Source organism: Monopterus albus, unplaced genomic scaffold (genome assembly GCF_001952655.1).
Source record: "Monopterus albus unplaced genomic scaffold, M_albus_1.0 scaffold31.1, whole genome shotgun sequence".
NCBI lineage: Eukaryota > Metazoa > Chordata > Actinopteri > Synbranchiformes > Synbranchidae > Monopterus > Monopterus albus.
Window position 1 is genome coordinate 5,326,093 of NW_018127911.1, and position 14,253 is coordinate 5,340,345.

Sequence of the window (14,253 nt, forward strand, 5' to 3'; positions counted from 1 at the left end):
TGTCCTCGCCTGGTTCCCCCATCTGAGACCTGCCCCTCATGCTTTGAATTTTGATAGCTTGCTTCTGGTTTGCTATTTTTGTTTTCTTTGTTCCCAGTTCATGGTTTGTTGTAAGCTCCCTGACATTTGGTTAGTGCATTCTGTTCTCATAATTTGCTTGGTTCCTAGCACATGCAGTTTTCAGATTATGCTCCCTCGCTTGGCCGTTCTTCCCCGTGTCATTAGCAGTGTTGGGCTTGTTAATCAAAAAATGTAATGTATGACTTGTTTTATAAATTAATATTATCCTACTTTAATGGTGGTGAGATGAAGCCTTCCAGCCAATTGGTTTGCAAAAGGGTTTATTTCTGGAGGCTTCATGTACACACAAACCCCCGTGCTGGTCACTGACTGTAAGATGGGCAGATGTGTTCATAGTCATTGTAACTGTATATGATACTCTCAAAGTTGTCTCGCCACAGTTTGGGCATGGGAGTAATGACTGCCATATAACTATGCATTCTCCTCTTGTGAGCACAAGATAACCCATTCAAACCATGTGTTTTGTCTCCCGTTATTAATCCTCTTGTGAGCACAAATAGTAAGAATAAGACTTTCTTGGCTGATACATTCTAATCAATGTTCTGTGATACCAAAGTGAACCTCCTCCTTTGCAGCAGTAGTTGAAAAAGTCATAGATTAGTGACAGGGGGATAATTATGTTTTCAAACTGTGGCAGTGTTAACAAGGGAGAGGAAAGTGAATATGCTTGTAACAGAGAAGGGCAGTGAAGGTGCTTGTGTAACTGATGTAGGGGGACACTTTATTCATTTTTATTTAAAAACAGTATTTGTTCAACAGTGTTGGGGTTTAAGCGATTCTTCTTTTTGGAAATGCGTAACTCACAAACTTTCATAACTCCAACACTACTCATGAACTGTGTAGAGATTCCTTGAGCTTTATAGTATCTGCCAATACATCATGGTAAGATTCGAACCACTTCTTGAACCGCTACACGCAGCGAGGCGTCAAATGTCATCGATGACATCACTCACCATAAACAATACAAGCCTCGATACACGTCACTAAATACTTCCTGGATTTCTTGATACATGCTTCGAAGCATCGGCACCGTAGGTCCCATCACTACCCTACTTATTATCCCCTTTTAGAAGTAACTCTTTACACTAGTCATATTACTTTACACCCCACAGATTGGTAATTGTGTCCTTTCTTCTCAAAATGCGCTTCCTGGCTGCGAGAATGTCGGGGTAATCACTGGTAAGGGCAGCTAAGGTTACAAACTAGCTAGAAAAGCACACTGGCTCAAAATGATGACAAAGAAAAGCCTTTTAAACTTTTTTTTCTTAAAAACCTGGGGGATTGTTGGTGACTGTGACTGGTATTATTTTTGGTATGCTTGTTCACATTGAAAACAACTGATCATTAAAGCCTGGTTTCACTCCACCTGTCTCTGTATTTGGGTCTTCTCCATGCAAAATCATGACAAAATGAACCAGCCACCAATGGCCCCCACAGATTGTGTTACTGAGAGATTTTTAGTGCTTGAGGGAGAGGCGGAGCAGTCAAGTCTGAGATGCAATCGGGTCACTTTGCTAGAGGAGCTTAGTGTTTTGTTGGAGTTAGGGGTTGGCCCAAATCTGTCAGATCTCAGACTATACTCTTCCCTTTGTGATGGTGGTTTATCTCAATGTTGTCGTTCCTGTGTCTTTGTGGGTCAACAGTGACACCACGTCTCCTGTTCCTGTGTTTCGATGGGTCAGCATGCATGCTGGTGCTGCTTCCGATGCTGGCCTTTTGTTTTGGGATGTGTAGAAGCCATCCCTGGGAGGGGACTTGGCCCTCATACTTTGAACTTTGGTTATGTCCTCATTTGTTTGTTCTGTTCTTAGTTTATTGTTATAAGCTTACTGGTGTTTGGTTCACTCCTAGAACACCATTTTCAGTTTGTGCTCCCTGGCCTGGCTATTCTACTTTGCCCCACCTGTGTTGTCAGTCAGGCTGAGCTCCTTGGTTCTTTCCGTTTTACCTCTGTCATTATTTTTGGTTTGTTCGCTTTGAAAATGATTAAAGCTTGGTTTTTCTCACAACCCATTTGTCTGCATTTGGGTCCATGCAAAACCATGACATATTTCTCACATAAGGACTTTGGTTCCATATAGGTGAAGGCACTCCATGAATGCAGACAGGCATATGCCCTTACCTACCCTGATCCTGTGGTAGCAGTGACAATGAGGAGTTTGAGGGGAAAAACAATATTTTGTTTTAGGCCTGAAAGTTAAGATCTCTGGTTTCTCAGAGAAACCCACCAGTTCATCTAAGTGTATACTTTCAGTGTATACATTTCCATGGATAATTGCCAGATTCAGCAGAGATTGTTGTGGAGTGAGGGTGATAGAAAGACAGCATGAGAAAAAGGGAAAGACAGAGGGAGGGCTCAAGAAACAGCTGAGGTTCTGTCAGAGGAAGAATCACGCAGTTCGAGAACAACAAATCCACCTCTGATGTCAACAGATTTCAGTTTTAAGAGGTTAATTTTCTGTGACAATGCTATATTTTAATGTTTGTTTTTCTAGTAGTGACACCTATTTTGTCAGTGTCCCCTCTCACATCGGCAGGTTACCTTTAACCTACAGTATGTCTAAAGATCTTGCTAATTGATTGCAAAGACTAGAGAATGTGTTGGTAATCCAACAACTGACAATTACAATACCATCACTTTATTATTCTATAAAGTTATGAGGTGGTTTTATTGATATTTGTCTAAGCAGGAGATGGATGAATAAGATTTTTCTCATTTACAGTAAATCAACTAGTTTTCTTCCTTAAAGACAATCGTGTCTCTTTCTGCCTCTGTTTCTTTTATCTCACAGGATGGTTTGGTGATCAACCACCATGCAGACCACACACTGAACAGCTTCTGCCACTGGCAGTCCACTCTGGGAGGCAGACAAGGCCGGCACCATGACCATGCCATCCTTCTCACAGGACTTGACATTTGCTCGTGGAAGAATGAACCGTGTGACACTCTTGGTACGTCTTTATTGCTTTGTTTATTGTCGTACAGCCAAAAAGAAAATCATTGAAAAGGAGATTCTGCAGTAATACAATGCCAAAGTGTAATTTGAAATGATACAAAGGAACCCAAGAGAATGGAGAGATCTAAATGTAGAAATAAAATTAAGTGAGACAGTAACAGTAATTTTCATAGCACTCATTCATTTTCATGAAGCCATCTGAATAATGCCTGTCCCAGTTTGTTTTTCTCACTCTTGATAGAAAAGTCATTTTTACAGAACTTGTTGTCTTTCTCTGGGAAATTGTGTCTTTCCTTACCTGTAGCTGTTTGTACAATAATATGGAACAATATGAAGTGTAACACCAGATAATGGAAAAAATAATTATGAGCATTAAGATGCAAATTGAAATATATATAATACAAGGTCTAAGTTCAGAAAATTGAACATACTATTTATGATTTCACATTCAAAGTGCTCTATAGCTGTTAGCTACACAGACCAGGCTCAGCTACTTTAAACAAACACAACTCAGTCCTCATGAGTGTACACAAACAACAGCTTGTTTGTGGTAATGACCATGCCAGCACATAGTCTTCCACACTACGAGTTAAATACTTCCATTGTGTGTCCCAGAGATACACGGTGACATGCATGCAAACATTCCAACGGGCACACACTACTGTCAAACCCCAGACTCAAGTGTTGAACATTAGCCCTAATCACTGCTGGGCCACTGCTAGGCACAGTTCAAAAGTGTGTGTGTGCGCGCGTGCAGTCAAAAATGTGTTTGTGCCGACTAATTCCCAAAAGTGCAAAATGACCATTAGTACCAGTCAGTATACTGTACAGTATAACACAGTTTATTTGGATTACTGCTACAGTCCTATCCCCCAATGTTTTCCTCCATACTTCAAGACCATTAAATAAATAAGCTACCTGTTTCCTGACCCAAAAAAGGAACTAAATGGCAGTTCTCATAGTCAATCGATCTGCTTATGTTTGATATCATTATTCACATTCACAGACAAACTTTAAGGGAGTCTCCCTTGGGTATAATCCTTTCTGATTCAGAGCCAGGGGTAACATGTGTGACTGTCTATGTGATGAGAGAGAGAGAGGGGGAATGGACAGAGGCAGGCAGAAATGTAGCTGTACAGTATCAGTGATTTTAACAGAGAAGGAGGGATATGAGAGAAGTTGAGAATGTTAAGTGAAAGTTAACAGGGAATCTGGGAATGTTGCTACAGTCCTGTTTAAACATATGACGGGGTTTTAACCTGGGAATCTGGGAATGTTGCTACAGTCCTATTTAAACATATGACAAATGGTGTGTTTGAGATGTGTACATATATAATATGCATGCAGTCCACAGCTAGCTCAGCCTAGAGTGTGGTTTCTGTTTTCTGTATGATAGAACCTCATTGATTTTGCACTATTACTAGGCAAGTTAAAAGGTCCAGTGTACTGTGGTGACACTGGTTATTGTAATCAGTTAAATACAGTTTGTTGGATCTGAACAAAATAAAATTATGACACAGTGTAAAGTCTGTAAAACTCTTTCACTGGTTTTGCAGGTTTTGCTCCAATTAGTGGGATGTGCAGCAAGTACCGGAGCTGCACCGTTAATGAAGACACTGGCCTGGGTCTGGCCTTCACCATTGCCCATGAATCTGGACACAAGTAAATTTTATCTCATGATAAAGAAAAAGTCCGTTCATATTACCCAGTGTGCAGACTGTGATTAAAAAGTATCTAAATGATCTAATACCATTTTATTAGATTGTATTATATAAATGATATAGCACAGCGCACGCTTGAGGAGCTAAAAGATGCTTTAAAACCTTTTTGTATCTCCACATGCAACAATTTGCAAGCTGAGGTTGAAGATTTAATGCTTTAGGTACCATAGTAATGCAGTGAGATTTCTGCTTTCTCACAAACACAATTATATGGTATAGCCATGTGTATACCTGTCTTCTACTGCTGGATTAAATAATAGGAAGTTGTGCCATTAACATGAAGCCCTGTCAGCATAACCTGTGTATAGCAAATCTTTTGTACCTTCCTCAGTTTCGGAATGGTCCATGATGGGGAAGGGAATGTTTGTAAGAAGTCAGAGGGCAACATCATGTCTCCCACATTAGCTGGTCACAATGGTATCTTCTCCTGGTCTCCCTGCAGCCGCCAGTATCTCAGCCGCTTCCTCAAGTAAGCAGCACAACTTCTGTTGCAACTATGCTTTTGTTGTAGTAAACAATGCTAAAAGATTTGATTTAAGAAGCACTCGTTTTAAATGCTGAAATTTATGGCTAACACTGACTGAAGTCTTGTTTTTTTAAGACTGAAGTTTTTAAATGATTTAAGAAGCACTTGTTTTAAATGCTGAAATTTATGGCTAACACTGACTGAAGTCTTGTTTTTCGAAGACTGAAGTTTTTAAAAACAAAAAAGCTACATCACATCTATATGGCATATTGATGAGTAAAGAGTGAACCCTCATGTGCAACAAAGGTGTAATCACTGTATAAGTTTATAAGATGGCTCTTGGCAATAGCCACTTTGTTTACATGCATTGTTTATGACATGTTACTAATAGCTGAACATGTTGAAGAAGAAGCATGAGAGCAGCAGATATATCAGTTACAAATGCTGCTCTGATCTAAATACTGCCATGTGAATAACTACTTGTTATTCACATGGCAGTATTATGTTAACTATTACAGGATTTGCTTTATTTTGCAACAGGCCCACTGTGTGTGTGTGTGCGGGGGGGGGGGCCCACACTGAAATATATCGCTGACGTAGCAACTAAGTTGAGTGATATCTGGCGTTCCTATTCTCCTGTATGTGTTGTTTTACAGATTGCATATGTGTCAGGGTACATTTAGGTTAAAGTGTCTGTGGGAAAACGTTGTCTGTTTTCATGCATAGAGCCTGGCCACCCAAGTGAGAAAATAAGCATCACAGACATAGTGCCCATGTGACCTAGCCTGTTTCTGTGTGTGCATGCTTGAAACCAGATAGCCCAGAGCAGTGTCCTCCACTAAATTTACCAGTGTGTTAACTGAACTGTCAGGTCTCCCTCCTCAGAGTGGTGGAGACAGACAGTGTATTTCTTTGCTGAGTTATTAGAGCTGGGGTGACCTCACCCTTGTTAGGCCTGTCAGCATTATATTAAACTCCCATCACCCCCAGAGGCCATGTGGAAGGGATATCTATATCACCGGACCAACCAAAGGTTGTCTTCCTGTATAATCACCGAATGATAAAAATGTTGAAATACTGTACGTTTCCCTAATTGCAATCAACAATGTTATGGTATTTAAATATTTTTAGCCAACTGTCTCGTTGAATTAACTGTGACTCTTTAATGTCTCTGCCTTTATGCTATGGAGAGAAGTACTGTGCCAGTCACAGTTTACATTACACTCACTCTAAATCTGCCTCTCCTCAGCCACCTATGACAGAAAGGGCTGGATGTATAGACAGCTGAGCTCTTTGTCATGCCTAAAATGGACAGACAACTTTCATGTTTTTCTTTGGATGAGTATTTGTATGTGCATGCATGCCTGACCACGTTTTATTTTTGGGACTGATGATATGTTTATACTGTCAAAATGTATTTTTTTTTTCCAAAAACTATGTGAATAATGTAGAGTATTAGAATATCAGAACACGTACTGGACAGTTATTGTTGACTGCAAACACACTGGGTTCATAAAGCAGCATAAGATATTCCCCACACACACAGGCACACATTTACTCTGCTAAAGCAATCAGGACCACTCACTAACGCGTTGAAGCACTCCAACATATTTTGCCTTTCATGCTCTTTCCACCATGTTTTTGTATCATATTCCCCTGACAGGCATGTTTAAGCTGTAAAACATCTTTGTATAGTAACCAGTGATATCAGTTAACATTGGAAATCCCCGCTGGTGTTAGGATATGAGCGATATGGGCAAGTGGACATAATTGAGTGTCTGATGCAGTAAAACCTTTGCTCTCAGGGCTTGAAGTGGGCAACTTGTTATGTCTCTATGGAAACACTTTACAGGGCTCTCTCTAAAGTGGATAACAATGGAATATGATGAATTGATGCTCTCAGATGTGAAACGTCTGCGAGCACAGCGGGGAGGCATTAATAAAGTTTTGCACTGAATCACGTCTGTCTGAATGTTTATGTCTGTGTGCATGTTGTATATCCTCAGAGATGTTCAAAGATTGATTCATTCTTTCTCTCTTGTCTCTCAACTTTTTCTTCCCCCCTCCTCCCCTGACTCATTCATCTCTGCTCCCCTCTCCCTGATGCTATCCTCCTTCCAAACTCTTGTGCTCTCTCCCTCATTCTTACTCCTGTGTCCTTTTCTTGACTTACTTTTCCTCTTACTCTCCTTCTCCAGTTCTGCCCAGGCTCTGTGCCTATCGGATGAACCCAGAGCACTTAAGGAGTATCAGTACCCCGAGAAGCTGCCCGGCGAACTGTACGATGCAGACACACAGTGCAAATGGCAGTTTGGGGAGAAGGCCAAACTCTGCACCCTCGATTTTAAGAAGGTTAAATTGATTTTTATTTGATTATGCCACCCCATGCAAATTTACAAATCCCATGGCACGATTCTGTCAGGGGTTTTCTCAGCACACTTGCTGGAAGTTCTTAATTTAAAAACTATTTGTTGGCAACTGTTTCCTACTGTAGGAAAAAAAAACTTGAGTGGATTGGGGCTCGAGGGAAAAGAAAGAATAAAGGAAAGAGGAAGAAAAGAGAGACTGGTTAGGATTACATGCCCTCATGTGCTTACCCATACATGAATGCATATTTTCTCTCTCTCTGTCTCTCACTCACTCACTCACTCACACACACACACACACACACACACACACACAAAAACAGTGAGCTATAATGCTGCCCATGAAATACAGGGATGGAAAGCTAAATATAGAGTGGAGTGTTGCCAATGGGAATCTCTTCTTGTTGCTCTCCCATTGTCTCATTACTGCTGATATTGCTGTTTGAGATACTCTGCCTGACTTCTGATAGGATTTAGATTACTTCAGTGTTTAATGACATGCTATACAGTGAGGTAAATGACTGTTGTTCATATATCTGGATTAGAGATATACATGAGTCCAGCATGGTTCCCCACCAAAACCTCACCTGGTCAAGTGGCATTTATTTTCTTTTCAAGCAGGCAAAGATCATATTCCGTTATATGTTTATTACTGAGGTCATGGTTAAAGGTGATGTTGTACTGAGCTATATTATATTCTGAGGTGTTCATAATATTCTGACCCTCCCATGTATGTAGCTGGGGAGGACAAAATCATACACCTTTGAATATGATATAGTCCAGTACAACAGCACCTTTAGCTATGACCTCAGTAATAAACGGATAATTAAACTGAGACATTTATGACAATTTCACCAAAAACTAAAGGTGAAAGTGTTGCATTGAGTTGCATACAATGTATTAGGTACATACAGGTGTACCTAATAAAGTGACCAGTGAGTGTCTATCATATTCATAGAGTCATTAAAGTGAACTCCACTGACATTGTGTAAGCTTAATGAACTCCACTAAATGGTGGTAAAATTACACAATCAAGATTAAATTGCCAACTGAACAGAGTGAGAAACAAGACTCTGAGGAGCCCCAAAGACCCAGTTCACTGTACAGAAATGAATTTGTCATACTTTAATTCAATTAATTGATAAATATAAACACAGTTTGCAATGCTGTGTTAATAATGGGATCCTGTGTCCAATTATGCGTCCATCGCCTTATGTTAATGCCGTCCATATTTTACTTATTCTGCTTATATAGAATATATTCTCAAACAAGCTTTCATCTAATCAGCTTATAATCAAACAAAGTTGGGGTACAGATGTGACTGTGATGAGGTTAATAAAGAACCACAGCTCATATGCCCCTCCAGATGCTGTGTGTACATGGATTTTGTCAGTAAATTTATTAACTGCAAAGCAAAATAGCCAAACTATTTACCGCCTGGCAGTTAAAAAGGGCAGTCGCTGTAAGTCTTAAAGTAACTGGTATTCTGGCAAAAGTACTTTTTGTCAGATTGCTTTTGAGGTTCTTATTTTATTGAGAACGAGGCTTCAAAAAGTCACAGAGATTAATAGCTGGATATCAGAACATGCTATCCCCCTTAGACTGCTCATCAAGACTAAACATCCAAACATTCATTTATTTATTTATTCTTGCATTGAGAATCACTACTTTGTGGATTTGTTTTTGGTCATACTCTCTCCACTCATGCACCTGGTAGCGGCAAGGTACACGGGGCCCAAGCACTAGCCACTTGTTACTCTTAAAAATGCATCAGCCCCTGTGGTGTAGTTCACTGTGTAATGAACACATATTTCATGAAGCTTTTTGGCAGCTGTTAAGATAAGACATCTCTGGAGGAGTCAAATGATATTCTCCATAGTGTGACTGGTCAGAGCTAGGTTATCCTAGCAAAAAGCAAAATAATGTGTATGTGTGTTTCTCTCTTTCTCACTGTCTCACTCTATTTATCACTTCTCCCTGTCTCTTTCTGTCTACTTCTTCCATCAGTTGCTAAATCCTTCCCTTTTTAACTGGTATAAAAGGCCTGAGCAAACAAAACAGCTGGACAAATAGGTCTTGGGATGAATTCCATAGTGGTTCTTAGCAGCGAACAGCTGATGCTGCGGTGCCTGTCAGCATCTGCTCTGAGTTGTCAAAATCTGATATAGTCATTCAGATGGTAATAGAGTGGACATGATAAAAAGTATTAGGCAATGTTTCTCAGGCACTGTAAGCAGGGAAACCACCTAGGGCTCTGAATCTTTCAGGCCACTGCTGAGAAATGCCATGACATCATGTTAGTTTGGTAAGACAGTTGTGCCACAGTAATGCAAGTTGCTGCATGAGATTATCTCTTTGTTTCTTTGTGTTTTATCATAAGATGGGTTCAACTGTATGTTAGGTAAAGAAAACGTGTAAAAGTGCAGCTTTTGTGTGTGTGTGTGTCATTCTGCAACAGAAAAAATGGATGTGAATGTTTTGGGGGCAACTGGTTCAGTGGGTAGAGCAGTCATCTCCCAACCAGAGGGTTGGAGGTTCGAATCTCAGTGCCTGCAGTCCACATGTCAAAGTGTCCTTGGGCAAGACACTGAACCTCCAAGTTGGCCCCGATGGTCAGAGCCATCGGTTGAGTTGGCGCCGCAGATGGCTGCCTCGGTTCTGTACCGGAAACAAATTCCTTGTGTGTAACATACTTGGCCAATAAAGGTGGTTGTCCTTGATGCATTACACTGCCAGTGGAAAAATGCTTTGCAACAGTTGCACCAAATTATATTTTCCTTCTTTATTACTAAAATGTTTTTACCCTAGCTACTGAAACACATATTTTGGGGATACTAGATTGCTGCACACTGATGATGTGCCAGAAGATCATTATTCAGACATTTTGTATTCCCTAGGTTACCATCAGTTTGCGTTAGTAGTGCTCAAGAAGAAAAATAACAATGTTGTCATAATTCATTGTTCTTCCCATCACTAACTTTATTTACAGCTGTTGTGGGAAAAATACTGATCATCCCACAACTGAAATTTGAAGCAGGAAAACATTCTATCAGTGCCATTTAACTTACCCGCTGGCTTCGTCTGATGTTGTTCCAGGATATCTGCAAGGCTTTGTGGTGCCACCGTGTTGGAAGGAAGTGTGAGACCAAATTCATGCCAGCTGCTGAAGGCTCTGCCTGTGGCCCTGCTATGGTGAGTTATGCTGGTGTGTTTTCATGTGTGTCTGTTGCTTGAGGTGAAGGAGGGGTGGCTGATAGACTCAGAATCTTTGTCACCACAAAAGTAGCATGTCATGAATGGCACGGGAGCCCGTTGACTTCTATTGGACTTTTATATCCACCGCCTTTGAGGCAGTACAAGTGGTCATACCAAGGACATTTTCAACAGCTAATGAGGACATACAGCAGATGCCTCTTTCTTCACAATGTCAATCATGTTTTTTTTTTTTTTTGGGGGGGGGGGGTGCACTGTGCATTCAGGAGGCAATTAATCATACCTCAGATTAATCTAGCAGTTGCTATGCCTTTGAGAAAATCTTGCCTTGTTTTGTCAAATGAGGACTGTGTGAGTGTGTGTTTATTAGACTGTTGCCTTTACACCGCTCCATGGCAACATCTCACCAAATAAATCCACAAAATAAAGGCACTCAACAGAAGCCTCTCACAAACATTTCTTTGCAGTTTTGGTGAACAACACAACTCAAACTAGAACATTGAAAGTGACAGTTTTCAGATCCCCCACTCAATATTAGCCGACTGAGCCGTGCAAGACAAATGAAATAAGTTAACTCAATTTTCAGAGGGGATTTTTCTCCTAAGGCAACACAGATTTTTTCAGTGCACTGCTTAGTTTTATCAATTGTGTGACATTTATTATGAGAGGGTAGAGTTTATAGAGATGTCTTACGCATGCTTCCTCCAAATGATCTGAGCAAGTAAATGACATGAGTAATGGCCTACAGTGACAAAGACACTATTATACAATTCACATTTATTGTTGTAGTGTTATAAAACTACTACTGCTCAGTTAGGCAATTTCAAGGCCTTGAACTCAGTGACTGCACAATTGTACGGAAGAGAATCAGGGCAGCTGTAACCCCTCATTTCCACCGGATGTGGCTGTATTGCTTTCCGTCTGCGTTGCATCTCCAATCCATCACATGCAGCTTGCTGGTCCGCTTTATTAAAGATACACAATTTTCAACAGATGCTGCATCTGGGACGTTTCTGACAAGTTCAACCCACTAATCAGCTAGCACTTTCCCCAAAAGATAGCCATACGTGAACCATCGACAGCCTATAAGAACAATAAACACAAAAAAAACTACAAAGCCTACTTACTATAGAGGCTCAAAAACAAAGAACATTATCCTACATGAAAAATCAGCACCAGACTGGCTCAGAACTGCATCGCAAATGGAAAGCAGTGCCGCCACATCCAGTGGAAATGAGGGGTAAAACAGTTTATTTGAATTCTGACTTTTTAAAAGTCAGCTTTAAAGTCAGCATTCTGAGGAAAAAGTGGCTCCAATGCTCTTCCCTATGATGGCATTGTGCCACAGCACATATTATTTAATGCACTTGTGAATTTGTGAAAAGTATGGATCTTGACTATGTTTTAGATTTGAGAATATTTGGGTGCGGTGTCAATAACATCTCTCTTTTTGCTAGAGGTACCACAGTCTCTCTTTATTTTACCTCAGGGAGCAGCTGCAGTTGGTTTGTTGCTGAGTTGGCAAAAATGTGCTCTTGGGGTTGGGCCAAAAAGCAATCTGTGCACTTTATTTATTCTTTATTTCGTTCTTTACTTATTTCAAGATGAGTCTCCCCCAAGGCTTGCTCTCTCTCTTTCTTACACTCCCCTGACAGCCCCTCATTGACATTTGGTTCTCAATATATTGAACTTGATGGTTTAATCTAGCCCTCTCCCTCTACGGGACAATTAACTGAACACAAACAATGACAAGCTCGCTTAGGAATCCATGGCAGTCAGCCGCAGGGGGAAAACTGAGGGGAAATCAGCTGTTCAAGGACTGCGAGATTAGGTGCAGTGGTGTGTGTATGCTGGTGTGTCCATCTGTAGGCTTGTGTGCGGGCAAGAACACACAGTGAGAACAAGAAAAGTTGAACAAAGCTCAACTTCTGCCTTATTCGGTTGCCTCGTGGCAGTATTCATTGGGGGGAGAGCTGCTTAGTCACTGTGGCCCCCTGTATATTCCCCAGGCCATGAATAGAAGTGTTCAGATTTGGGGGGAAATTTGCCTTGTCAAATTGGAATAGCATGGGGAAAATGATGAAAAATGTACAGTAAATATGTGCCTGACCTCATTCACATCTTTTAAAAAATGAGCTAAACAGACTTAAATACCAAACAAGTCACACAAAGGCCAGCCCTAACCTTGTAGTTGATTTGCACTGGAAATTATGTCAAAAATTTCAATCTATATTTATTATTTTGTTACAACAGTCAAATTGTTTAGAAGGATGTGTCTGAGTAGTGAAGAAGCATATGAGTTTGTCCATTGTTGGAAACTATTTTAACTATTTAGTTTCATGTTTTGTAGCTATGTATTTTTATTTTTACTGCTTTTACAAAGAAAAATAAATACAGCATAGAGCAACATGAAATGACAACATACAGTAGATGACAATGGCAAATGTATTGTTTCATAGTTGGAGAACATCTTTGTCAGGTGTGACAGAGTTTTTCCACATTTCAGCTGTGTGTGACTTAGCGCTGTTAATTCTAGCTGATGACAGCTGAAGGTCCACTGTCCAAGAAACAGCACAACTGGAGTTTCACTGACAGAGTGTGAGCATATAACCAGGACTGGACCACAACCTTTATGACAGCAGTTAAACCTGAAAGTTATGGTTTGAGCAACTGTCATCATAAAGAAGATAAAGGGCAGGGTCTGGGGGGAAATCCGTTTGATTTTTATACTGTTATAACACTTTGCTCTGACCTTGTGTCCCTTCATTCACCATTCCTCTTTCTTTGTCTGCAGTGGTGTCGTAGGGGCCAATGTGTCAAACAGGGTGACGAGGGCCCAAGACCTCAGCATGGCAGCTGGTCCGACTGGTCATCCTGGTCTGCTTGCTCACGAAGCTGCGAGAGTGGAGTTACCTACCGTGACAGGCAGTGCAACAATCCCAGGTAACAGGCCCTAACAAAAAGGTACAGCAGTACAGGTACAGTCACAAAGTATTAAACAAGTCAAACCCACATGTAACACTTGCCAAGTGTTTAGACAAGGAATTATTAATCTCTAATTAAGGGCCAACAAGCAGGAATAGGTTCAGCTACTGGAGCAATGTGTGGTGTTCAAATGAATCTCACAAACCATATGTTTGAACACTTTCTTACTGTATTTGAACGTGTGAACATATACAAAACAATTTAAATAATTTAAATAAAAAATATGGAAAATGAATAAACCAAAGTAACAAAAGCTTAACCGTGTTAAGTCTTTTTTCTCTTCACAGACCAATATAAAAAAACTAAGTAATCCCTCCTCCTCGTGAGGAACAAGTAAATCTTGAATAATGGTTTACTTAGGATATGTTCCCTTTTTATGTCTGCAATGTCATAGGGTGCACCCAGTCTAAATCAGGTATCCAATGTGGAGTGGAATCCAACTGGATAATTTTCAAATCCAAATC

General features: G+C 40.4%; 1 protein-coding gene across 1 annotated transcript in view; it reads left to right on the plus strand.

The window, feature by feature from the left end:
* The window catches only part of adamts16 (ADAM metallopeptidase with thrombospondin type 1 motif, 16), a 54,776-nt gene that overhangs the window by 22,441 nt on the left and 18,082 nt on the right, over nt 1–14,253 (plus strand). Inside the window, exons 6-11 of the mRNA XM_020596589.1 lie at nt 2,874–3,033; nt 4,595–4,700; nt 5,091–5,228; nt 7,424–7,577; nt 10,688–10,783; nt 13,599–13,747. Coding sequence (XP_020452245.1) covers nt 2,874–3,033; nt 4,595–4,700; nt 5,091–5,228; nt 7,424–7,577; nt 10,688–10,783; nt 13,599–13,747 — 803 coding nt within the window. The remainder of the gene's footprint in view (nt 1–2,873; nt 3,034–4,594; nt 4,701–5,090; nt 5,229–7,423; nt 7,578–10,687; nt 10,784–13,598; nt 13,748–14,253) is intronic.